Source organism: Pseudophryne corroboree, chromosome 2 (assembly GCF_028390025.1).
Source record: "Pseudophryne corroboree isolate aPseCor3 chromosome 2, aPseCor3.hap2, whole genome shotgun sequence".
Taxonomy (NCBI): domain Eukaryota; kingdom Metazoa; phylum Chordata; class Amphibia; order Anura; family Myobatrachidae; genus Pseudophryne; species Pseudophryne corroboree.
Window position 1 is genome coordinate 356,479,004 of NC_086445.1, and position 24,797 is coordinate 356,503,800.

The window sequence follows — 24,797 nt, forward strand, 5'->3', positions numbered from 1 at the left end:
AAATCAGGGTTGGCATTCCTCAGAAAGTGGGGACCCAAAAAATTTAAGAGGGGTCCCCCCCCCTCCTGAGCAACAACCAGCACTGGGCTGATAGCCCAGTGCTATGCCCCGCACCCCTGGTGGCGGTGGGTGTGGGGTTCATGCTATAATATTGCTATTTACAGGCGGCCTACAGGTCCCAGCAGGCCTGCCTCGGCATGCCGGCACTTGGAGTACCACAAGTGCCAGCATGCCCGGACATTAAGGGGCCCGCTGGCACCTGTAGTCCAAATGAAAAGAAAATATTAAAATAAATACAAGACACAGTTTTAAAATAAAATGTATTATTCAGGGTCTTCACCTGGGAGACGGCGGCCTTTAAGCTCTTTTGCATAGCCGCCGCCTGCCCAGGGCTTCCAACGTCTTCCTCCGGCGTCTTCACCTGGGAGGCGGCGGCCTATAAGATCTTTTGCATGGCCGCCGCCTGCCCAGGGCTTCCGGCGTCTTCACCTGGTGGGCGGTGGCCTTTAAGCTCTTTTGTATGGCCGCCGCCCATCCACGGCGTCTTCTATCTTCAGGAGCTCTTCACTGCTCCTCCTCCGCCGTCGGACTGACAGCCGCTGCCTTGCGCTGACTTATATAAGTCAGCCTAAGGGGGCGGGGCGATGACGCGGCGAGCCGTGATTGGCTCATGGTGGCCATCTTTAATTTAAAAAAATGATGCTGTGGCGCCATTTTTTAAATGGTTACTGCTCCGCTGCCAAACTCTGCAGAATGGCGGGCAGGGATCACGGATCCATGCCTGCCACCACTGACGCCCGCACCACTACCGCATCACACCGCCCGCATCTCCGCCACCCACAACTCTGCCGCATTCACCCGCACCCAGTGAGTGATCACATCTGGCATCACTGACAGGGGCGTGCTTTCATGGATTGAAATCACGTCCCTATATGAAAGCGGCACTTTAGTAGGTGCCGCTTTCCATTATATTTTCAATGGGCCCAAGGCTTGGCCCGCCCCCCGTTCCCATTCACAACGGGAGGCACCACGATTGATGCCTCCCAAACCCATTTAAACAGTAGTAATGATTAGTTTAATATAAAAGGAGAGACTTATGACACAGAATATGTGTCTTAAGTATTTTCACTGCCTCCACTGACTGCACGTCCCTGCCATGTGGGAAGGGGCAGCCAGGTCGGTCAAACAGGGAGCATGGCCTGATCATAGGTGGGCAGTACAGGTGCATCATAACCCCGCTTTTCAATGCCAATTACCGGCACTAAATAAAGGGGGGTGGAACTATGATGATGTGATTCAGCGCAAATCATGTCATCTGTTTTTCCAAACTGCCCACATTGTAGGTCTCTGAGGGAGGCTGTGGGGTGAAGAGATGTCTCCAGGAGATTTGCCTGTCCTTCCAGGGGTCCAGGAGAGCCACACGATTTTCGGGATCCTCTCAGTCGATTCGGGAGAGTAGGCAAGTATGTTTAATGTGAGAATATACAGGTATAATAAGAACATGTATAGTGTAGCAGGTACGAAACAGCTGAGGCAAAACTAGTCAAGCCCAGATTTTTAGAAACTACTTGTTTCACATTCTGGTTGGGAAATTACCTCATAGCTTCTGTCAGCACTGCATATTTCATAGCATAGTGAACATGTACTTCCCAGTTTTTACACCACAAACAATATTTACTGTTTGTGGCTAAAGTAAACTATGGCCCTCATTCAGTATGAGTCGCAATAGTCTGAAAATCGCAAATGGGCGATTTGTAGACTATTGCGCATGCGCTGCGGCCACGCAGCGTGTGCAAGGACTGGATGCGATCGCACGGTGATTGACAGGGACGGGCATAAGGAGGGTGGCGATGCTACGCAAGGGGGTGTGCAGGCGTTTATGCAGCCGCTGCAAGGTAAAACAAGGTAAAACAGCCATGCTGTGTATGCAGGGGGCCAACTTCTAATTGCCAATTTTGCAATGCGATCGCAATTGAATAACGATCGCATTGCTGGGCGGTAATTAGCATGCAATTTTTTGATTAGCAGTTTTGCATTCTTAGCAAACTGCTAATGAAGTTGAATGAGGGCCTATATATGGAACACAGCTAATCAGCAAGGTACAGAAAATATATGTCTTTTCCACATGTCTAGGGCTACTCACTGTTCTGTGTGCTTACAATTATTAATGATAAACTTACAAAAAAAAAAAAAACAACATACAAAGTACAACCTTAACGAATGTACTACTAAACAATGTGTGTGTGTTGCTTAGTACATTTGTTAAGGTTGCACACATACGTATGCACCTACTAATAATTTATCAACATACCAAACAATTTATAAGCTATAAGAAATATTCATCAGATTAATTAAGCATTTGGAAGTAACATGCATTGGCACATTAATACACTATAATAAGGTTCTGCCATCCTTTTTGAGAGTCCTACAGTAATTCTGTACAATACATACACAAACAATAATCACACAGCACAAAAATATACAAGTCTAAGCATATTATTACCACAGCATTACGTTCAACCCTGGCTCGAATTTGATCGATTTTCCCTTCTCTGACTCTGGGTAATATAGAAGAATCTGCCCCTTTGCAGAATAAGATGATATCACCTGCAGAGACAAGGCACAACAGTGAGGATCCATATGATGGTTATATTATATGAACACTAAACCTTGAACACATGTTGTCTTAAATGTAAAAAAAACAAACCACTACATATATGTAAAATATACGAAACCATGACAGTATTTATGCAGCTATTTGGAATATAACTGAGTGTGCTATAGTTATACATTATGAGCCATGTTAGACTTGTTGTTTTGTCCTTTGGTGGGATTACTATACAGAAAGTCTGCAGTATGTAAGAAAATATCCCCATAATATCAAATGATTTCAAATACTTTCAGTTCTGCTGCCCCTCTGAAACTTTAACAAGTATCCTGACAGCCGGCAAATTGAACGTCTCCCTTTAACAGGAATGATTGCGATTAGTAGCTTTTCCTCATAAAATGGCTTGTCAAATAATTATTTTTTCCATGACATAAGTTTCTTTTTTTTTTAATAATCCATTTTTGTATCAATTATCTGTACCTAAAATAATCAATTTCAGTGAAAGTATAATCATCTGTGACGCTATCCATTTTTATATAGGCATAGACAGGCCACTGTAATGTTTGATGGAAGACACTAAAAATAGCCATTGCTTGCAAGCAGTACTCGTATATTTCAACTTGCTCAGCGCACCACCTTTCAAAGGCATGTACAAAATGCACTCTACTGTCACACCTCACCAACCAACCACATTGCATCATTGGACAGGAATTTGCTCCAAGGTCAGAATGCTATGCTCATACAGTATCGGCTACAATGTAACATTTTATGGAACAGCTTACACCTCTAAAGTATAGATACATGAAATAACATCACTTAAAAAGGATTTTCTAATTTCCATCAATGTTAATTTATTGGCTATTATATAACCTCCTGGAGGTTTTTATTAAACATTTAGGGGTATATGCAATTGCGGTCGAATTCCCGAAATTGTCGAATTTCGGGTCATTTTCGACCAAAAAAAAAAATCGCCTATGCAATTCAGTGCTTTCCGACCAAAAAACGGACTTTCAAAATTCGACTTTTTGAAATTCGACTTTTTGCAAATTCGACTTTTCTGCAATGATACAAGTGCTGCAATTCGACCAAAGCATATTCAATTCAAGTTTGGAAATTCGACAGCAGTGCTTTTAGACAGCAAATTCGTCATTTTCAATCCGCCACACTTTGGAGGGTGAAAACAAATAAAAAAATTTTAAACATGTTTTTTTTTGTGTTTTTTTGGGGGGGAATAGCAGATCTATTTATATTAGAAGGGATTAGGTACTTTTTTTTTTTTTTTTTGGTGGAACAAATATTATTTATATATTTTTACTAAAATATTATTATTATTATTTTTTTTTTTTTAATGCTGGAACGGTGAAATCATAAAAAAAAAATGGCGTGGGGTCCCCCCTCCAAAGCATAACCAGCCTCGGGCTCTTCGAGCTGGTCCTGGTTCTAAAAATGCGGGGGGAAAATTGACAGGGGATCCCCCGTATTTTTAAAACCAGCACCGGGCTCTGCGCCTGGTGCTGGTGCCAAAAATACGGGGGACAAAAAGAGTAGGGGTCCCCCGTATTTTTAACACCAGCATCGGGCTCCACTAGCTGGACAGATAATGCCACAGCCGGGGGTCACTTTTATGCCGTGCCCTGCGGCCGTGGCATTAAATATCCAACTAGTCACCCCTGGCCGGGGTACCCTGGGGGAGTGGGGACCCCTTCAATCAAGGGGTCCCCCCCCCCCAGCCACCCAAGGGCCAGGGGTGAAGCCCGAGGCTGTCCCCCCCCATCCAATGGGCTGCGGATGGGGGGGCTGATAGCCTTTTGAGATAATAAAAAGATATTGTTTTTTCCAGTAGTACTACAAGTCCCAGCAAGCCTCCCCCGCAAGCTGGTACTTGGAGAACCACAAGTACCAGCATGCGGGAGAAAAACAGGCCCGCTGGTACCTGTAGTACTACTGGGAAAAAAATACCCAAATAAAAACAGGACACACACACCGTCGACAGTAAAACTTTATTTCATACGTCGACACACACATACTTACCTATGTTCACACGCCGACATCGGTCCTCTTCTCCATGTAGAATCCACGGATACCTGAAAAGAAAAGATCAATATACTCACCTCAGCCATGGTCCAGAGATAAATCCACGTACTTGGCAAAAAAACAAACCGAACACCCGCTCCATGCCGGACTGAAAGGGGTCCCATGCTGACACATGGGACACCTTTCCACGAATGAGACCTGTCAGTGACAGCTGTCACAGAAAGGTCTCTAAGCCAATCAGGAAGCGCAACTTCGTTGCGCTCACCTGATTGGCTGTGCGCTGTCTGTACTGTGACAGCACATCGCAAAGCCGCTCCATTACTTTCAATGGTGGGAACTTAGCGGCTAGCGGTAAGGTCACCCGCCGGTCAGCGGCTGACCGGCGGGTGACCCCACCGCTACCCGCAAAGTTCCCACCATTGAAAGTAATGGAGCGGCTTTGCGATGCGCTGTCACAGTACAGACAGCGCACAGCCAATCAGGTGAGCGCCACGGAAGTAGCGCTTCCTGATTGGCTGAAGGGACTTCAGTGACAGGAGTCACGTGATGTCCCGGCATTCGGGAGAAAGGGGTCTGATGTGAAAGCATTGGACCCCTTTCTAGTCCGGTATGGAGCGGGTATTTGCGTTTTCTTTTTTTTTTACAAGTACGTGGATTTATCTCTCTGGACGTGGATTTATCTCTGGACGCTGGAAGGTGAGTATCATTTTTTCACAGGTACCCTCGGATCGTCGGAGACCGTGGCAGTCGGCGTGTCAACATAGGTAAGTATGTGTGTGTCGGTAGTGTGTAATAAAGTTTTACTGCCACGGTGTGTGTGTCCTGTTTTTTTTGGGGTATTTTTTTCCCAGTAGTACTACAGGTACCAGCGGGCCCGTTTTTCTCCCGCATGCTGGTAGTTGTGGTTCTCCAAGTACCAGCTTGCGGGGGAGGCTTGCTGGGACTTGTAGTACTACTGGAAAAAACAATATCTTTTTATTATCACAAAAGGCTATCAGCCCCCCCATCCGCAGCCCATTGGATGGGGGGGGCAGCCTCGGGCTTCACCCCTGGCCCTTGGGTGGCTGGGGGGGGGGGACCCCTTGATTGAAGGGGTCCCCACTCCCCCAGGGTACCCCGGCCAGGGGTGACTAGTTGGATATTTAATGCCACGGCCGCAGGGCACGGCATAAAAGTGACCCCCGGCTGTGGCATTATCTGTCCAGCTAGTGGAGCCCGATGCTGGTGTTAAAAATACGGGGGACCCCTACTCTTTTTGTCCCCCGTATTTTTGGCACCAGCACCAGGCGCAGAGCCCGGTGCTGGTTTTAAAAATACGGGGGATCCCCTGTCAATTTTTTCCCCGCATTTTTAGAACCAGGACCAGCTCGAAGAGCCCGAGGCTGGTTATGCTTTGGAGGGGGGACCCCACGCCATTTTTTTTTATGATTTCACCGTTCCAGCATAAAAAAAAAAATATATATATATATTTTAAAAAATATATAAATAATATTTGTGCCTCCAAAAAAAAAAAAAAAAGTACCTAATCCCTTCTAATATAAATAGATCTGCTATTCCAATTGTAAAGCGCAACGGAATTTGCTGCGCTATATAAGAAACTTAATAAATAATAAATAAAATAAATATTCCCCAAAAAAAAAAAACACAAAAAAAAACATGTTTAAATTTTTTTTATTTGTTTTCACCCTCCAAAGTGTGGCGGATTGAAAATGACGAATTTGCTGTCTAAAAGCACTGCTGTCGAATTTCCAAACTTGAATTGAATATGCTTTGGTCGAATTGCAGCACTTGTATCATTGCAGAAAAGTCGAATTTGCAAAAATTCGATTTTCAAAAAGTCGAATTTTGAAAGTCCGTTTTTTGGTCGGAAAGCACTGAATTGCATAGGCGATTTTTTTTTTGGTCGAAAATGACCCGAAATTCGACAATTTCGGGAATTCGACCGCAATTGCATATACCCCTATGTCTCTCTGAAGTGGTTTACCCTGATTGATATACAGTACCTTGTTAAAGTATTCACCCCCCTTGGCTTTTTACCTATGTTGTTACATTACAACCTGTAATTTATTTATTTTTTTTACCTGAATTTTATGTGATGGATCTGCACCAAATATTCTAAATTGGTGAAGTGAAATGAGAAAAATTTATGTAAAAAATATTTTTTATAAATAAAAATCTGAAAATTGGCATGTGCATATGTATTTACCCCCTTTGCTATGAAGCCCCTCAAAAGTTCTGGTGCAATCAAATACCTTCAGAAGTCACATAATTAGTGCAATGAAGTCCACCTGTGTGCAATCTAAGTGTCATACGTGTCACTATAAACACACTTTTTCTGAAAGGCCCCAGAGGATGCAACACCACTAAGCAAGAGGCATCACACAATGAAGACCAAGGAGCTCTCCAAACAAGTCAGGGACAAAGTTGTTGAGAAGTACAAGTCAGGATTGGGTTATAAAAAAAATATCCAAATCTTTGATGATCCCCGAAGCACCATCAAATCCATCATCTTCAAATGGAAAGAACATGATGCAATAACAAACCTGTCAAGAGAGGGCCAGCCACCAAATATCACAGACCGGGCAAGGAGGGCATTAATCAGAGAGGCAGCACAGAGACCAAAGGTAACCCTGAAGGAGCTGCAGAGTTCCACAGCAGAGACTGGTGTATCTGCGCATGTGACCACAATAAGCCGTACACTCCATAGCAGGGACGTGCAGTCAGGGGAGGCAGTGCCTCCCCTATCATTAAAGGCATTAAAAGAATACAGAGAAGATGCTTATGACATGTTCTGTGTCATAAGTATCTTCTTATAGTAATCTAATCTTTTTTCAGCATTAAAAAAAGATTTCGGAGGCACCTTGAACGGTGCCTCTCGGTGTTAATTGTAAATGTCCGAAAACAGGGGGCGGGCAGGGGGCGTGGCCATGCAGAGGGCTGTAAAAGCCTATTAAAAAAAGCATTGGAAGCGGCACCTATAGAGGTGCCGCAGTGACGTGCTTTCAGCCCATGAAAGCACGCCCCTGTCACAGTGATTGGCCAGCAGATGCAGCAGCAGCACTGACAGTGACCTGCATGCGGCTGTCACTGTCAGTGCTGCTGTTACTGGGAGAGACACTCATTCAAGTATGCCGACCGGCCGCGACCCGAGGGACGGACAAAGTTTCCAAGCAAGAGAGGAGGAGGGGAGACCCTCTCTTCCCCGCCCATCCCCACCTCCGGCTCCTCCTCACTGCAGCTGCCGCCGGGGACACAAGATCGTGGTGTCCAATACCCGGCGGGGTGCGGGCTGTCACGTGACATTACTGACAACTCTGAGCTAAGTAGTCACCGGCCGCATTCTCCGATCCAGCCACCCCCACATTCACAGAACAGGTACCCGGGCTGGCGGGGTGGGGGGGGATGTGACTTGAGCTGGTGTGTCTACTGTGTATTGTTTGTGATTTGAAGGTCCCTAGAAGCGCCGCTAGCTACCATCCAGCAATCCAGGAAAATGGATTGTACGGGGGCAATTATTCCATTATGTTCCATTTGTGTGTGTGTGTATGTGTATATATATATATATATATATATATATATATGAAACAAGCATATACAGGTGCGCTGGTGACTCAATGATTAGCAATCCACAGACCAACAATCCGGGCTTCGGGCACAGGTAAGTTTAATTACCGCAGCACTTTACTCCTATATTCACTCCGAACTCCAGGAGATAAGTTTTCTAAAAATAAAAGTAAGGAGAAGGTGCGCTCATAGTGCAAATCAATATTTTAATGGATAAAACAGCAATGTGTACAATCCAGGACAGGTAATTCAAAGACTCGTACCCTGATTACCCACACTGTGGGCTGATTACCACATGATATAAAGGTTTCCACAAGGCTGTCTCTATGATCGCCTACCGCCGTCCGGGACAAAACACCGTATCCGGCCGTGGACAAGCCAGGATCCGTCAAGCTACCGTACCGTGGAATCGACCAGATCGACCAGTACACTTGTAGAGAGGAGATGTCAGACAGACCACGCCCCATGTGACTTGAGCTGGTGTGTCTACTGTGTATTGTTTGTGATTTGAAGGTCCCTAGAAGCGCCGCTAGCTACCATCCAGCAATCCAGGAAAATGGATTGTACGGGGGCAATTACTCCATTATGTTCCGTGTGTGTGTGTGTGTGTGTGTGTGTGTGTGTGTGTGTGTGTATATATATATATATATATATATATATAGTCATCTTGGGGGTCTGGCACTCCGTAGTGAATAGTAGCTTGTGCCGGTGCTTTCGCTTACAATGTAGATACAGGCTCGGCGGCGCGGCACTCGGCTCTTCTATTTGAATAAATGATGCGGACCACAGTCTGCTGATCAACGTTTCAATATATTAAATATTTTCGTCAGGATAAAGTGTAACAAACATTTACATATCCTTTATAGTTGCTCACCACCATGTGAAACTGCAAACATGCGGCTCGGGACCAAATACCCGCCCCCACGTCGCGCAATGCTGACGTCATCTATAGCAGACGACCCAGCTGTGTTCAAAACCATCACCATAGTAACTGAAATCTAAGCAAAAGAACGCTCCACAGTTCAAGTATTCATTGAAACAATAAATAACAATAAATAGACAGTGTAATATAGATACAAAGGTTCTTAGCTTAATAATAAAGTCACCTAACTGTTCAAAAAAGGCTTTGTTATCACAGAGATATAATTATCTAAGTGCTGCATATGATACATTTTCGTTGAGACCGCGGGGACTTATTACATCTAATCGATGAATCCATTGTGCCTCACGCCTCAAAAGCTGAAGGCCTCTATTGCCGCCTCTGATGTTTTCAGGAACTGTGTCTATCATCCTGTAGCGTAATGTACTTAAAGGATGTTTAAGTTGACAGAAATGTCTGGCGACCGGTTGGTCGCTTTTGCCTGTTTGCAGAGCCGCTCTGATAGCGGCTCTATGCTGGCCCATTCGCTCCTTAAACTTGCAGGTGGTCTTACCTATATAACATAGGCCACAAGGACACAAGATCTGACATATCACAAAAGTCGAACTACAGTTAAAGTAATGTCTAATTTTATAGACTTTGCCGGAGTGGGGGTGGTAAAAGGTGTCACCCGTCAACATGAATTGACACGTGACACAGGTGCACTTAAAACAGCCAACTCTGTTATTGTCCAAGAAGGTGGAACGAGTGGTTCTCTTTCGGATGTTAGAATCAGTTTTAATTAAAATATCTCGGAGACTACGGCCTCTCCTGTAACAAGGCATGAGTTGGCGCTGATTGACATTTAAAGCTTCGTCACTCTGGATGATGGGCCACAACTCCTTGGCAATTCTATTGATTTGGGGGGATGCAGTATGGAAGCGATTAACCCACAGAAATTTAGTGGTGGTGATATCCTTACTTGTATGGGGCTTCTTTAATAATAGCTTTCTGTCCATAGCTAACACTGCTCTCTTTGCTTCCTGTAATTTCTCAAATTTGTAGCCACGTATTAAGAATTTTTCTATAAGTATATCAATTTCCTTTTCAGCCATTATCGCATCATTATTGATCCGAAAAATTCGAATCATCTGTGAATAGGGCAGACCAGCAATTAGTGGTCTTGGATGGCAGCTCTGTGCTTTCAGCAATGTATTGCGATCTGTGGGTTTGACAAATAGGCTCGTTGTCAATTTATCCTCACTAATAGTCAGTTTAACATCTAAAAAATTAGTGGATTGTTGGCTGTAAGTGTGAGTGAGCTTAATGGGTCCTTCCTTGCTATTATGCTGTGCCAGCACTTCATTTAAAGTTGCAATATCATTCTGCCATAAGATAAATATATCATCTATAAACCTTGTGTACAATAATATGTTGGATGACAGAGCTGAATCAGAAAAAAATAATTTGTGTTCAATTGAAAACATAAATATGTTTGCGTACGCCGGGGCCATGGAACTGCCCATAGCGCACCCCTTTACCTGTAAATAAAATTTGTTATTGTACAAGAAGTAATTGTTATATAATAATAATTCAAATAATGACAGTATCATGTCAATTTTAGTCTGACTAAAAGTGCTCTTACTAGACAAAAAGGATTGAACAGCAAGTAGACCCATCTCGTGGGGGATAGAAGTGTATAAGTTTACCACATCTATACTAACCATCCAGATATTAGGGGGAACTACAGAAAAAGATTCTAGTTTGCCCAAAAATGTGGTGGTGTCAAGTAAGAAGGTATCTTCCTGTTGGATCAGAGGCTGCAACAGGGAATCTAGGAAGGTGGCCACTGGTTGAAAAAGGGAACCGCGGGCAGACACAATAGGTCTGCCCGGAGGTGGTGTTAACCCTTTATGTATTTTCGGTATTGTGTAAAATACCGGGGTCACGGGGAATGGAGGAAACAGTATCTCTTTCAGGTTATCACTAATACAGCCAGTGTCCACCGCTTGCTGGAGGATGGAGCTTAGGGTGTCCCGGCACACTTTGGTGGGATCTTTAGTTAACCTTTTATATACCTGTGTGTCTAATTTGTAAATGTTTGTTACACTTTATCTTGACGAAAATATTTAATTATATTGAAACGTTGATCAGCAGACTGTGGTCCACATCACTTATTCAAATAGAAGAGCCGAGTGCCGCGCCGCCGAGCCTGTATATATATATCTCCTATATAATAGCCCTATTCTGTGACCTTGTGATTCATTTGCTAACGCTGGGCGGAGTCACAACAGTGGGTGGAGTTATTCAAATGAGTCACAGAGATCTGGCCAAATCTACAGGAGACTAGGAGCAGAAGCAGATAGCATGGGCATTGGGCATGGCACAGGCAGGGCTGCAGACCTCCCAGCTTTCTGCAGGAGCTTTCTCCAGGCAGAAGGAGGGAAACACACTCGGCGAAAAGGGGGCGTGGCTTCACGGGAGGGTCCCCGTTTTCGTCAGTGAGGGAGCATGCCCAGTGCTCTGTGAGCTGCTGGCATGCCCCCAGGGGCTGATTATGAGTCCGGGGGGCCCAGGGCACTTGAGACAGGGGAGCCCTATCTCATTGCTGTGCCTGCTGGGGGTTGGGGGCGTGGCCTAATCGCGGACCGCGCGGCCACGCCCCCTTATGCAAATTCCGATTTTTGTTTTTATTTTTTTTTATGGGATTTTGGCCCCTCAGCTAGGGCTAAATCCAGAGGAGGTGGTCGCTCCCCCTACACACCCGCACAGGGAAAAGAAAGCAGGGAGACTGCTGCCTCCCTGCAACACCACAGACCTGCCAATATGCAGCAGCGTGTGCTGACTGTAGCACAATGCTGCCACTGTTGCTGGCAGGACGGGGGGGGGGGGGGGAGCTTCTGAGCTGGGACAGAGCTACTCCAGCCGGGGGGGCCTCTAAAACTGTGGGGCCAACGGTACGTATCCCCCGCCCCCCCCCCCCCCCTTAATCCGGCTCTGCTGCTGGAACCCCCCCATTAATCCGTACCCCCTGATGCCCCCTCTCCCTCTGTCTCCACTATTCACCGCTGCTCTGCTAAGCAGAACAGCGAGTACAGGAGCTTTCCAACTGCTCCCCTCCCCCCCCCACCGCAGGACACTGCGACCCGCGGGTGGGACAGCGGGACAGACCCCAAAAAATGGGACTGTCCCGCGAAAATCGGGACATTTGGGAGGTATGGGGGTGTGTGAGGGGTATGTCATACAGACAGACGGGCACCGGCTCACTGTGTGCTTGACCCCCCACATCGGCATACTCAGCAGGGTCTCTCTGGTGCGGAGGAGCGTCACTTTCTGACACACTCCACGCTTCTTAGCTGCAGTTTAGTGAGGCACCTGCCGCTGTGCAGGTTCCATACTGCCTCTGTTATCTCCAGCCCCGGCAACCCCACCGCTAGCTGCAGCACTGCCACCCGCAGTGGAGTGCGCCCAGCTCATTCACACACTTTAGCTGGCGGGTAGCGCTGCAGAAATCCGAGCTGCTTGCAGGCTCTGACCCACTCCTCCCTCCAGCCGCAGCGTCTCCTGGGAGCTAACCAGTCACTCCCAGTCTCCCCTTACCACAGTGCCCGGAAGCCGTGAGGTCCGCGCCACGTGCATGCTATGACCCCCTCCTCCCTCCAGCCGCAGCATCTCCTGGGGGCTAACCAGTCATTTCCAGTCTCACCTTACCACAGTGCCCGGCAGCTGCGCGAGGTCTGCGGTGTGTGACTGAGGAGGGGGGGGAGGGATGCGGACTGGCAGAGAAAGCAGGACTCCAGCCTGAGAGAGTCAGCCATGCCAAGTCTCCAGCAGCAGCAGATCCCAACAGGTTGGAGTGGAACAGCAGCAGCCAGCAGCAGTGACTCCGGTAAGACACATCTGTCTGTCACCACTGTTTTGTCCCTAATACCAATCTCTCCCGTGCCCTGTGTTCTGTCATGTCCCTGGCCTTGCCCTGCCACCCTTAATCTGGCCCTTTCACCCTTATCCTGGCCCTGTTACCCCTATCCTGGCCCTGTCACCCCTGTGCTTGCCCTGTGAACCCTATACTGGCCCCGTCACCCCTGTCCTGGTCCTGCCGCCCCTACCCTGGCCCTGTCACCCCTATCCTGTCCCTATCATTTCTGTCCTGGCCCCGTCACCCCTGTCCTGGCCCCGTCACCCCTGTCCTGGCCCCGTCACCCCTGTCCTGGCCCCGTCACCCCTATCCTGGCACCGTCACCCCTGTCCTGGCCCCGTCAACCCTGTACTGACCCTGTCACCCCTGTCCTGGGCCTGTTACTGCATACCCTCCAACTACCTTTTATGGCATGTACAGTACCCGCAGCGCCTCCAGACCTCTCCCCAATGCACCACACCTCCGCACCTTCACCTCCACCACATGCGGCACTCCACCCCTCCCCCACATGCTGTGCCTCCAGACCCCCTACACCACCCGTGGCTCCCACTCCTCCACCCCTTCACCACCATCACAGCACCTCCAGGCCCCTTCCACCATTCACCCCCCTTATACGTCTCCCCCCACACCTGCCCCCCTCCACCCGCAGCATCTGCAGACACCCTCCTCCATCAGCGGTCCCCCCCTCACCCACCCCTCCCCCACCAATGGCACCCCTGCACCTGCCCCTCCACCACCTGCAGCACCTCCGGACCTCCTTTCCCATCCGCCGCAACACCCGTACCTGCCCCTACCCTACCCATGGTGCCTGCGGTCCCCTACCCAACCCCCGGCACACCCGTCCCTTCCCATCCCACAGCACCTCCGGAACCCTTCACCCATCCACAACATCCCCACACCTGCCCCTCTCCCACCCGTGGCACCCCTGCCCCTCCCCCACCTGCGGTGCCTCCGGACCCCTCCCCCATCTGCATCCCCCACTCCTCTGCCCTTCCCCCACGCGCAGCACCTCCCGAACCTTCCCCATCCGGGCCCCACCCCCACTTCTGCCTCCCCTCCACCCGCAGCATCTACAGACACCATCCGCAGTCCCCCCCGCACCCGCTACATTCTGTACATCGTGCCCTGCAGGTGCTGTTCACGCCGTCGCAAGGGGCTGCGCCTCCTTCACCATCGCACGCCCTTTCATTGTGCAATATTTAACCACTAACAAAGGAATGCAGGTAATACTCCATATAATACAAATATTAAACCCCAGAAAGGCATGCAAGGGTTAAGGGGGCGTAGCCCCTTGCGACGGTGTGAAGAGCGCCCGTAGGGCGCGATGAAGCACCTAGTATATATATATATATATATATATATATATATATATATATGTATATAAGTCCAAAACACTCCTCACGACAGCTTATTAGTAAGCATGATTTCGGTGCTTTACTCCACGCATTGTCATCAGCCCCCTGTCTGCCATCCGTCTACCAATGTTTTTCACCCAATCTTCCTCCTGTATCCCCGTGTGACTCTCATCAGCCCTGTGTTTCTCCTGTCTTCACCCGTGTGCCTCCCATCCCCCTGTGTTCTTCCTGTCCCCACCCGTGTGCCTCCCATCTTCCTGTGTTCTTCCTGTCCCCACCTGTGTGCCTCCCATCCTTCCCCACTCCAATTCCAACTTGTTTGTTTTTTATTCATTAAAATTCCCTACACAACACATGCACAAATACTACATTTGCCTGCTCATCACGTTTGATGAGCGGGCACTTTGCGGCATGGAACCCGGCGTTGGTGGGCGGTAGCAGGAGTTATGCAGCAGCAGTGGGCGGTTTGGCTTGACTTGTGAGGCGGGCACCGGGACTTATGGGGCGGCGGGAGTTATGCAGCAGCGGCGGGGCTTGTGCGGCAGAGGTGGGCAGCGGGACTTCTGCGGCGGCAGGACTTCTGCGGTGGGCAGCGGGACTCAGCGGACATTTTGGCAGCAGGTCTGGATCATGGATCCAGTCCCTGCAGCCATTAGGGCACCATAGTTGAGGGCTTTGCCACTTTCAAAAATGGCCCTGTAGTGCAGAGCCATTTTTGAAATCCAATATGGCTGCCGCGAGCCAATCACGGCTCGCGTGTCATCGCCCCGGCCAGTGCCTCACCAGCAACTGACCTCACCGCACGCCACTGCTCCATAGAGCTGGGCTTTATGGAAGAGTGGCCAGAAAAAAGCCATTACTTAGTGTTAAACATAAGAGGGCATGTTTTGAGTTTGCCAAAAGGCATGTGGACGACTCCCCAAATGTATGGAGGAAGGTGCTCTGGTTAAATGAGACTAAAATGTAAACTTTTCGGGCACCAAGGAAAACGCTATGTCTGGCGCAAACCCAACACATCCCATCACCCCAAGAACACCATCCCCAAAGTGAAACATGGTGGTGGCAGCATCATGCTGTGGGGATGTTTTTCATCAGCAGGGACTGGGAAACTGTTTCGAGTCGAGGGAAAGATGGATGGTGTTAAATACAGGTATATTCTTGAGCAAAACCTGTTTGTCTGCCTGTGATTTGTGACTGAGACGGAGGTTCACCTTCCAGCAGAACAATGACCTGAAGCATACTGCTAAAGCAACACTTGAGTGGTTTAAGGGGAAACATTTAAATGTGTTGGAATGGCCTAGACAAAGCCCAGATCTCAATCCAATTGAGAATCTGTAGTCAAACGTGAAGATTGCTGTTCACAAGCGGAAACCATCCAACATGAAGGAGCTGGAGCAGTTTTGCCTTGAGGAATGGGCAAAAATACCAGTGGCAAGATGTGGCAAGCTCATAGAGACTTATCCAAAGCAACTTGCAGCTGTAATTGCCGCAAAAGGTGGCTCTACAAAGTACTAACTTTTTAGGGGGGTGAATAGTTATGCACGCTGAAGTTTTCTGTTATTTTGTCCTATTTGTTGTTTGCTTCACAATAAAATTAAATAAAATTCTTCAGAGTTGTAGGCATGTTCTATGAATGAAATGATGCAAATCTTCAAACAATCCATTTTAATTCCAGGTTGTAAGGCAACAAAACATGAAAAATGCAAAGGGGGTGAATACTTTAGCAAGGCACTGTATGCTTCTGTGTACTGCTAATTGTTCTGTTTTCATGTATGATATGTAAAACCTAATAAATATATATTGAAGAAAAATAAAAAGAAAGAAAACATTATATTGTAGTGTTTTCACAATCCGTGGCTGTTTCCAGGCAGTGACTGTTGGCCCCGCTGCACACGTGCGAGGCTCCATCTGCACATATACATAGTCTCATCAATGATGGCTCACCATCATTGGATAATTGTTGATGGTGGGAAACCGTCATCCATTGAAAGCAGAACAGTCGATAGTCATCACTAATTCCATGTAATGTGAATAGCTTTCCATCAGTACACCTGTGGGAGAGGCTTTAGCAAGAGAAGATGATATAATGGAGCAAGGAGGGATCTGCAACTTGTGGCCAAAATAACAAATTGAAACAGGCAGCTTTACCAGAGTACCAGCGAAGAGAAGAAATATAAGGCTGTGGAGGCCAACTGTCTTATACAATGGAAATTAGGGATGGAGGAAGGGTAATGGACCCAATATGCCAACGCAAGGAAGGAGAAGGACAAGTATACAAATATATACATCATCTCATTTATGGGTACAATTCTTGGTTAATGAACTGACCAGAGCTATAGTTCAACTAAAAACCCCAGCCAATGCTGCACAAACCAATCCCTCAAGGGCATATAAATTGCTATGAGAGAATAGCAAAGCAAAAGATAGAAGTAGTTCCAAATAAAAGTTTCAGTAAGTTAATGAATGCAGTTCAAAGTCCATGCTGAATGTACTTCTCTCCCAAACTGTAGTGTGGGAGAGAAGTAACATTATTCAGGATACAGAAACAACTCGAAGAGCAAAGTAACCAACTGGTTATGGGTCGGACGCTAGATTAGGGCTGGTTCATTCATCAGCAGCTGCTGAGAATAGGGTTAGTCACCCTATGAATACACATAAAACCAGAAAAGGAGGCAGCGCTAAAAAATGTAAAAATGGATTGTCTGTAAAGGTGCACACAATTTAATAGATATAAAATACACATATATATCATAAAAACATTAAAAAAATGTATTGGATATATTGGACAGAGCCGTCAGTTCTATAGGAGTAAGAACCGTCCACTTCAATTTACAAATAATCCAGCACATAACTGGCAAATCTGCATATATATTATTTGGGGTGACTTGTCAAACTTTCTTTTAAACATTTTTTTATGTTTTTATGATATATATGTGTATTTTATATCTATTAAATTGTGTGCACCTTTACAGACAATCCATTTTTACATTTTTTAGCGCTGCCTCTTTCTGTTTTTACAGAAACAACTCCCCAGCAAAATGCAGGGGAAATCGCTTAATAGTGTGCACTAATGATAGGACAGAGTTAATATAATGTGTAACAAATTGCAAACAAAGTGACAGAGAAGGTCTATGTACAAAGCCCGGCTATGTAGCTATGACCTAATGTCTCAGATACCTCCTACAAAAGGCTAGTGATAGTGACTGTGGTCTGGCTCCTATGTACCAAGCTTCAAAAAGTGTAGCTTTTCAGAATACGGCCCTATAGTTAATGGCATCTTCTGATGGCACTAAGAACTTTGTACTTATGAGGGCAATCATAATCAAGAGAGGGATATATTGATTGTTCTCATGCTGTCTTCCTCCCACCATGATGAAAAATGACACGACTACACATTCACAGTGTCATAAAGCAGTGACTATCACTTCACTTTTACAAGATCTTCCCAGGGATAGCATATACTAGCTGAACTGTCCCGGGAAGAATAACACTGATGATTTGGATAATGATAAAGAGGTAACAGTTAGCAAAGTATAAAAGGGGTGAGTCAGCTCTCAACGATGGACAGAAAGTGCTCCTGGACCAGTTGGGTGAAGACACTTTGCAATCAGAAACATTTCTAATATCCTTCGCAACTCACAGAGGTGTTTAAGAAAATAGGCAAAATTTGGCTACCATGAAACTCAGAGTTGTGTTCAGCCGACCATTGGACTGCTGGCATACAAATTCAAGCTTCTGAATGAGTTGCCATAATTTTGCTGAGAATGGTGAATGGAAACAAACCACTGGGATAGGGTTGTACGCTGCGGGCACCACCTTTCTTGCAAGCACACACATTATCTCCCTGTTACCCTTGCCTCAGTCACCCACTATCTCCCTATCACCCCTGGCCTCACAAGTCACCCACTATCCCCCCTGTCACTTCTGCCTCCCCAGTCACCCACTATCCCCGTCACCCCTGCCTCTCTAGTCATTCATTATCTACCTGTAACCCCTGCCTCACCAGTCACCCACTATCTACCGGTCGCCCCTGCCTCCCCTGTCACCTACTATCCTCATCATCCCTGCCTCACCAGTCACACACTATTTCCTAGTAACCCCTGCCTCACCAATCACTCATTAACTCCCTGTCACCCCTGCCTCCCCAGTCACCTACTATTCCATTACCCCTGCCTCACCAGTCACCCACTATCCCTCTGTCACCCCTGCCTCACCAGTCACCCACTATCTACCTGTTATCCCTACCTTCCCTGTCACCTACTATTCTCATCACCCCTGCCTTACCAGTCACCCCTTATCTCCCTGTCACCCCTGCCTTGGTCACCCTGTATCTCCCGGTCACCAACTATCTACCTGTCAAACCCCATCCTCTGTTCTGGTGGAGTGTTGGGGGCTCTTTCAAAATTTTGCTATAAGGCCCACAAAGGTTTAGTTAACACCCACTTACCAGAAGTCACGTCCCTCCCAACGAAAGCTAGACCCCCTTTCTGGTTTGCGCATGCTTATGACATGCAATGGTCCCAGTAGCGGATCTTGCCACGGGCAAGCAGGACTTTTGCCTGGGGCGCCGCATTCCGGAGGGCGCCGGCGCCTTCCGGAGGGCGCCGCACCATGGCAAGATCCACTGCTGCTGTGCCCCCCGCTGCCCGTTCTGTCCTCTGCCGCTGCCGGCTGTGAAGGGAAACTAGACGCTAAGCGTCTAGTTTCCCTTCGTGGAGAGGACCTTTACTGTAATGATGTGCGGTGCGTGATGACGTCATCGCGCACCGCACATCATTTCAGCGGTGCTACTACTGTACAGGGGGCGTAACTGACCACGCCCCCTGTATGAAGCCACGCCCCTATTGCCGCCCGGGGCGCAAAAAGCCCCTGAACCGGCCCTGAATGGTCCCAATCTCAAGGAACTAAAGGTAAGGAGGTATATGTTGCAATGTGGGATCCACCCCCTGGCAGATCTTGCGGTCAATGCAATCAAAGCATTAATACTTATTCTTTTGTGAAGTTCTTTCTTTTTATGCTTGGGATAAAATAGGCCTGTTCTGAGAGACACAGGCCTATTTTATCCCAAGCACAGAGAAGTACAGATTCAGAGGAAGAGGGGGCAAGAAGGAAAAACATAAGAAACTGAATAAGAGTAGAAATAAAAAGGGGGAGAGTAATACCGCCATTTTTAATTTATCTTCCAAAGCCCTGACAGATACAGAGATTGCACTTCTGAATAAGGGTCTCAAATTATCTCCATCAGCTTCCCCCAATATCTTTACTCTATTTGTCGAGCTTAATAGATATATAAGAACATTATGTCGCAAGAGATTTTTTGCTAAACAACATATTAAGCGCGACAATGAGGAAGCTATTCCAATAGTACCTGACCAAAGTGATCAGCTTGCTCTCCACATATTGGAGGAACTTAGTGAAGACACTCCCCCCAATACACAGACGGAGAAATTATTTGACATATCTAGGAAGAAGTTCAAACAGAAATCGGAATTTTTTCCTATTAAATCTAAGGGCTCTAGCATAGAGACATTTTATAAAGTCACTCTGGAGGATTTTAAAAGAATGTGTTCAGATATAGATACTAACCCACAGAAGAGAAAATCCAATCTCTCAAGACATGAGAAGAGAGCAATAAAGAACCTAACTAAAGACAAATCTATCAGTATTAAGGAGGCAGATAAGGGGGGTGGGCTCGTTATACAAGATAAAACTGATTATATATCAGAAGCAATGAGACAATTAGGAGACTCCAAGTTTTACACTAAATTATTTAATGACCCCACACAAGGCTTCCTTCGGGAGCTTGCAACTCTTCTGGGGGAGGGAGTAGATGCAGATGTTATCTCCAGAGAGGAATATCATTTTTTATATTCAATACATCCTGTCACACCTGTATATTATCACCTACCTAAGATACACAAATCCCTAACTTCACCTCCCGGGCGCCCTATTATTTCTGGTATTCACTCCCTCACCTCCAACTTAACCTTTTATGTAGACTCATTCTTACAACCTCGGGTGTCCACACTCAGGTCCCACATCAAAGACACCACTCATTTTTTATCACTTGTTAATGATATAGAATGGAAAGATACTTATGCATTCCTCACCTTGGATGTACAAAGTTTATATTCTAATAAACCCCATGAGAAGGGCATACAAACAATATCAAATCGATTGAATCAGGATGAGGACCTGAGTGTGGCACACAGAAAATTTATTGTAGATTCTATTTCTTATATTCTACGTCACAATTATTTTTTGTTTTTGTATTCTTATTATTTACAAGTCATTTGGGGGGGGGGGGGGGGGCTGGGGCGCGGACCTGGTCCTGTATGGCAGGTACATTGACGATGTATTCATTATTTGGGATGGGGATGCACTTTCTGCACAATTGTTTGTTGATACCCTTAATCTTAACACGTATGATTTAGTTTTCACCCACCAGTATCACTCACACTGTATTAACTTTCTGGATGTATCTCTACAAGCTAGAGATGGTAAAATATATACTATGAATTATGCTAAAGAAGTTGATACCAGTGCATATTTACCCCCACCCCTGGAAGAGGAGCATTCCCCGGGGACAGCTTATACGCCTGAGACGGAATTGTTCCGATTTGGAGTCTTTTGAAACACAAGCACTGAAGATGCTTTAGTCCTTCGAACAGAGGGGCTATCCAGGAGCCCTTCTCAAAAAGGCATTTGAGGACACCAAAAGAATGGATAGGAAAATACTATTGTCCCATAAGAAAAAGAGTAATAATGAGTTAGGAGAAAATAAACAATTAGCTTTTATCTCCACATACAATAACCATTGCTCTCAAATCAAACAAATTATAAAGAAAAATCATAATATATTGAAACAGGACTATCTATTAGCACCACTGTTACCAGCTGATCCGGTTTTTGTTTTTCGAAAGAATAAATCCCTTAAGAATACACTTGCACCTAGTTTTTTGAAACCAGAATTAAAAGCAATATCTCAAACCAATTCATGGCTCCAAACGGAAACCAAAGGGTTTTTCAAATGTGGTGCGAGTAGATGCATCACTTGTAATTATATAGACAACAAAACCAAACACATTAAAACAGAAAATAATGACGAGTTGTATGAAATTAAACACTTTATTAATTGTAATTCCACCTACGTTGTATATATCCTCGTATGCGAATGTGGTCTCAAATATGTGGGACGTACAACTAGGAAATCTAACTGAAAGTTAGATTTCTTGAGCACCGTAGAAATATTATTAAGAGACTCGAGTCTCATAGTGTTTCTCAGCACTTTCACACGGCCCACAATGGAAATCCAAAAAACCTCAGACTAATTGGGGTGGAACATATTCCACTGACCAATAGAGGGGGTGATAGGTACAAAAGACTGTGCCAACAAGAGGCATATTGTATGTTTCGAAAGGGCACAATCTACCCGGGATGTTTAAACGAGGCTGTAGAACTTAACACCATAATTTAATAAAACACTCTATAGATATAATTTGATTTTTAAAAAATTAATAGAGAAACAAAAATGATAAATAATTATGACAACATAATATTAAAAAAAATATATCTAATATGGATTCTTATGTTCCTCTGTGATATACCTGTGGGTCTAACAACTGTCCTTTTAGACATTAGGATCCATCCAATGAAATCTGGTTGTCCTTAGACTCTGGTTTTAGTGTACTCCACTTAATTTCCTTTCCTATAGGGACCTTTCTTCTAATAATTTACTATTATAACACTATCTAGCTGATTAGATTAATTACTAAAATCAACAAGGAAGACTGTGACTTTGTAATTCTAAACTAAACTAAATATAGTATATATACTGCTATTATGATAATGGAGCTTGTTTACATCAGGCAGCTTTCTATTTTATTCTACACTTTTTTTTATTGTTAGTTGTAAAGGTTTTTTTTTTGTAATCTCTATAGGGATTTTTATATCCCCTTAGTGAGATGTTTATTATAGTATAGTTATATTACGCTGCTAGCCCTTTAAGCCATATGCTGAGCACGGCCATATGGTCTCTATCTTTATTTAGATTTCATTTATTTCATCTATTATATTTAAATATTTCACGGGACTGGTGCACCGAACATTGAGGGCGGAAATACAACATCTGAGGCCACCCATGAATGCTTCTATACTCACAGTGTGGGCGGAAGTGCTACGTTTGGTGCCGCCCTTGGTTGTCTCCCTGCACACAGCTAGCCGCGTTGGAGGGCGGAAGTTACGTGCTCGGCGGCCTTCCGTGACAACTTCCTATGTATCGGCGGGCGCGGCCGGAGCTCCGATCACGTGGTGCATTAGTGGTCACGTGATCGGACCTCCGATCATGGGGGTGGACACTGCGCTGCCCTTATTCCTGTCCCCAACCAATAACAATATATAAACTGTGTTTCCATAGTGATACCAGCCACAACAAATGCAATTATTGGTTGGTAATTACACTCACACTTCCTGTTTACCTTTGCTGTTGAAATTAAATATGTTCCATAAACGAATAAGTTATAATAAAAACTGAGTTATAGTTACACAATCCACATCATGTGAGAAGTAGGTCTGTCTTATATATGATATTATAGTATTTATATGCTTATTGCTTTATTATCATGCAACATTGCAACCAGGTGCTAATTAGCCATATTGAAAGGGGTATATAAACCCCTCATATCCTAACCATTGATACCTTTGAAAAAGCGGCTAGCTGATTGCAGCGAAACGCGTCAGTGCACAGGGACCCAAGCTAGGCACATATTGCTGGAAGACCGAACCACCCCCACCAAGATCCAGACTATTATTTACAATTGGAGGACTTCAATAGCAAGCTGAACCGATGATTTCCACATACCGCACTGCATGAGGAGCTCATCATTCAAAATCTTGGAGCACCATACCCTCTAGCGGTAACTTGTTACTATATGGGACACTGCTTACCTCCTAAAACCTGTTAACACTGAACTCTGATCTACTTGGGAGATCATTTTGGAACGGACTTTCCATCTTCAAATCTCCTTCCAATTCCTAGCAATTTGGGTAACCCTAAAAACGCTTATCACTTCAATTGTATGTTTTTTAAATCCTTATTTATGTTGCATGCATTACATGGTGTATTCACATTATTTTAGTGTTATCATTTTTTATCATTAAATTGTGCAATTAACAGACAAATTATTATTGTTATTATATCGTACAAATTTAGCGCAGCCTCTAACCTGCTTTCTCTGTTCTCAGACAAAACGGAATATACAGGGTGAGGCAAAAAACTCCCAGATTTTAAAGGTTAACAAAACAGGCATGGCAAATGCATAATTTCAGTACATAATTTCAAAGTCCATGGAATACATATTATCATTAGTTGGTTTTCAATACGAATGGCGTATAGCAGCCTTCAGTTCATTAATGTTCTTGGTCGATGTCTGTAGACCTCAGCTTTCAGATGACCCCGTTAGCTGTGTATAGGTCTTCCATGAAGCTGATCACAACTGTTTTCAGCCCAGTCATGAAAATTCTGCTTGGTAGCATAGCCAGACAAATGAAAGTGAGCATCGTCAAGAAATTGCAGCAATAACGCAGAGTGATGCGTAACTTCAGAAATCGACTTCAAATTCCATACACTTTAACTTAGGTACTAATATTTTTAATAGTATTTAGTAGAGATGTGCAGCTGGCATTTTTCGTGTTTTCTGTTTTGGCTTTGGATTCGATCCCACGGTCGTGTTTTGTATTCGGATGCGTTTTGGCAAAACCACCCACGATTTTTGTCGGATTCGGATGCGTTTTGGATTCGGGTGTTTTTTTAAAACAACCCCTCAAAAAGAGCTTAAATCCACAGAATTTGGGCTTAATTTTGATCCTATAGTAATATTAACCGCAATAACCATAATTTCCACTCATTTCCAGTCTATTCTGAACACCTCACAATATTATTTTTAGTCCTAAAATTTGCAACGAGGTCGCTGGATGACTAAGCTAAGCGACCCAAGGGGGCGGCACAAACACCTGGCACATCTAGGAGTGGCACTGCAGTGTCAGACAGGATGGCACTTGAAAAAATAGTCCCCAAACAGCACATGATGCAAAGATAAATAAAAAAAGAGGTGCAAGATGGAATTGTCCTTGGGCCCTCCCACCCACCCTTATGTTGTATAAACAGGACATGCACACTTTAACAAACCAATCATTTCAGCGACAGGGTCTGCCACATGACTGTGGCTGAAATGACTGGTTGGTTTGGGCCCCCACCAAAAAAGAAGCAATCTCTCCTTGCACAAACTGGCTCTACAGAGGCAAGATGTCCACCTCATCCTCATCCTCCGATTCCTCACCCCTTTCACTGTGTACATCCTCCTCCTCACAGACTATTAATTCATCTCCACTGGAATCCACCATCACAGGTCCCTGTGTATTTTCTGGAGGCAATTGCTGGTAAATGTCTCCACGGAGGAA

The 24,797-nt window shown here is 45.4% G+C and overlaps 1 protein-coding gene across 9 annotated transcripts in view; it reads right to left on the minus strand.

Annotated features, from left to right (window-relative positions):
* Positions 1 to 24,797, minus strand: part of ATP11A (ATPase phospholipid transporting 11A) — a 379,759-nt gene that overhangs the window by 79,591 nt on the left and 275,371 nt on the right. For all 9 annotated transcript variants that reach the window (XR_010217495.1, XM_063953146.1, XM_063953154.1 and 6 more), the window contains one exon: positions 2,504 to 2,607. Coding sequence is in view for 8 of the 9 variants with exons in the window: in XM_063953146.1 (XP_063809216.1) it covers positions 2,504 to 2,607 (104 nt within the window). In the remaining variant the exon portion in view is untranslated. The remainder of the gene's footprint in view (positions 1 to 2,503; positions 2,608 to 24,797) is intronic.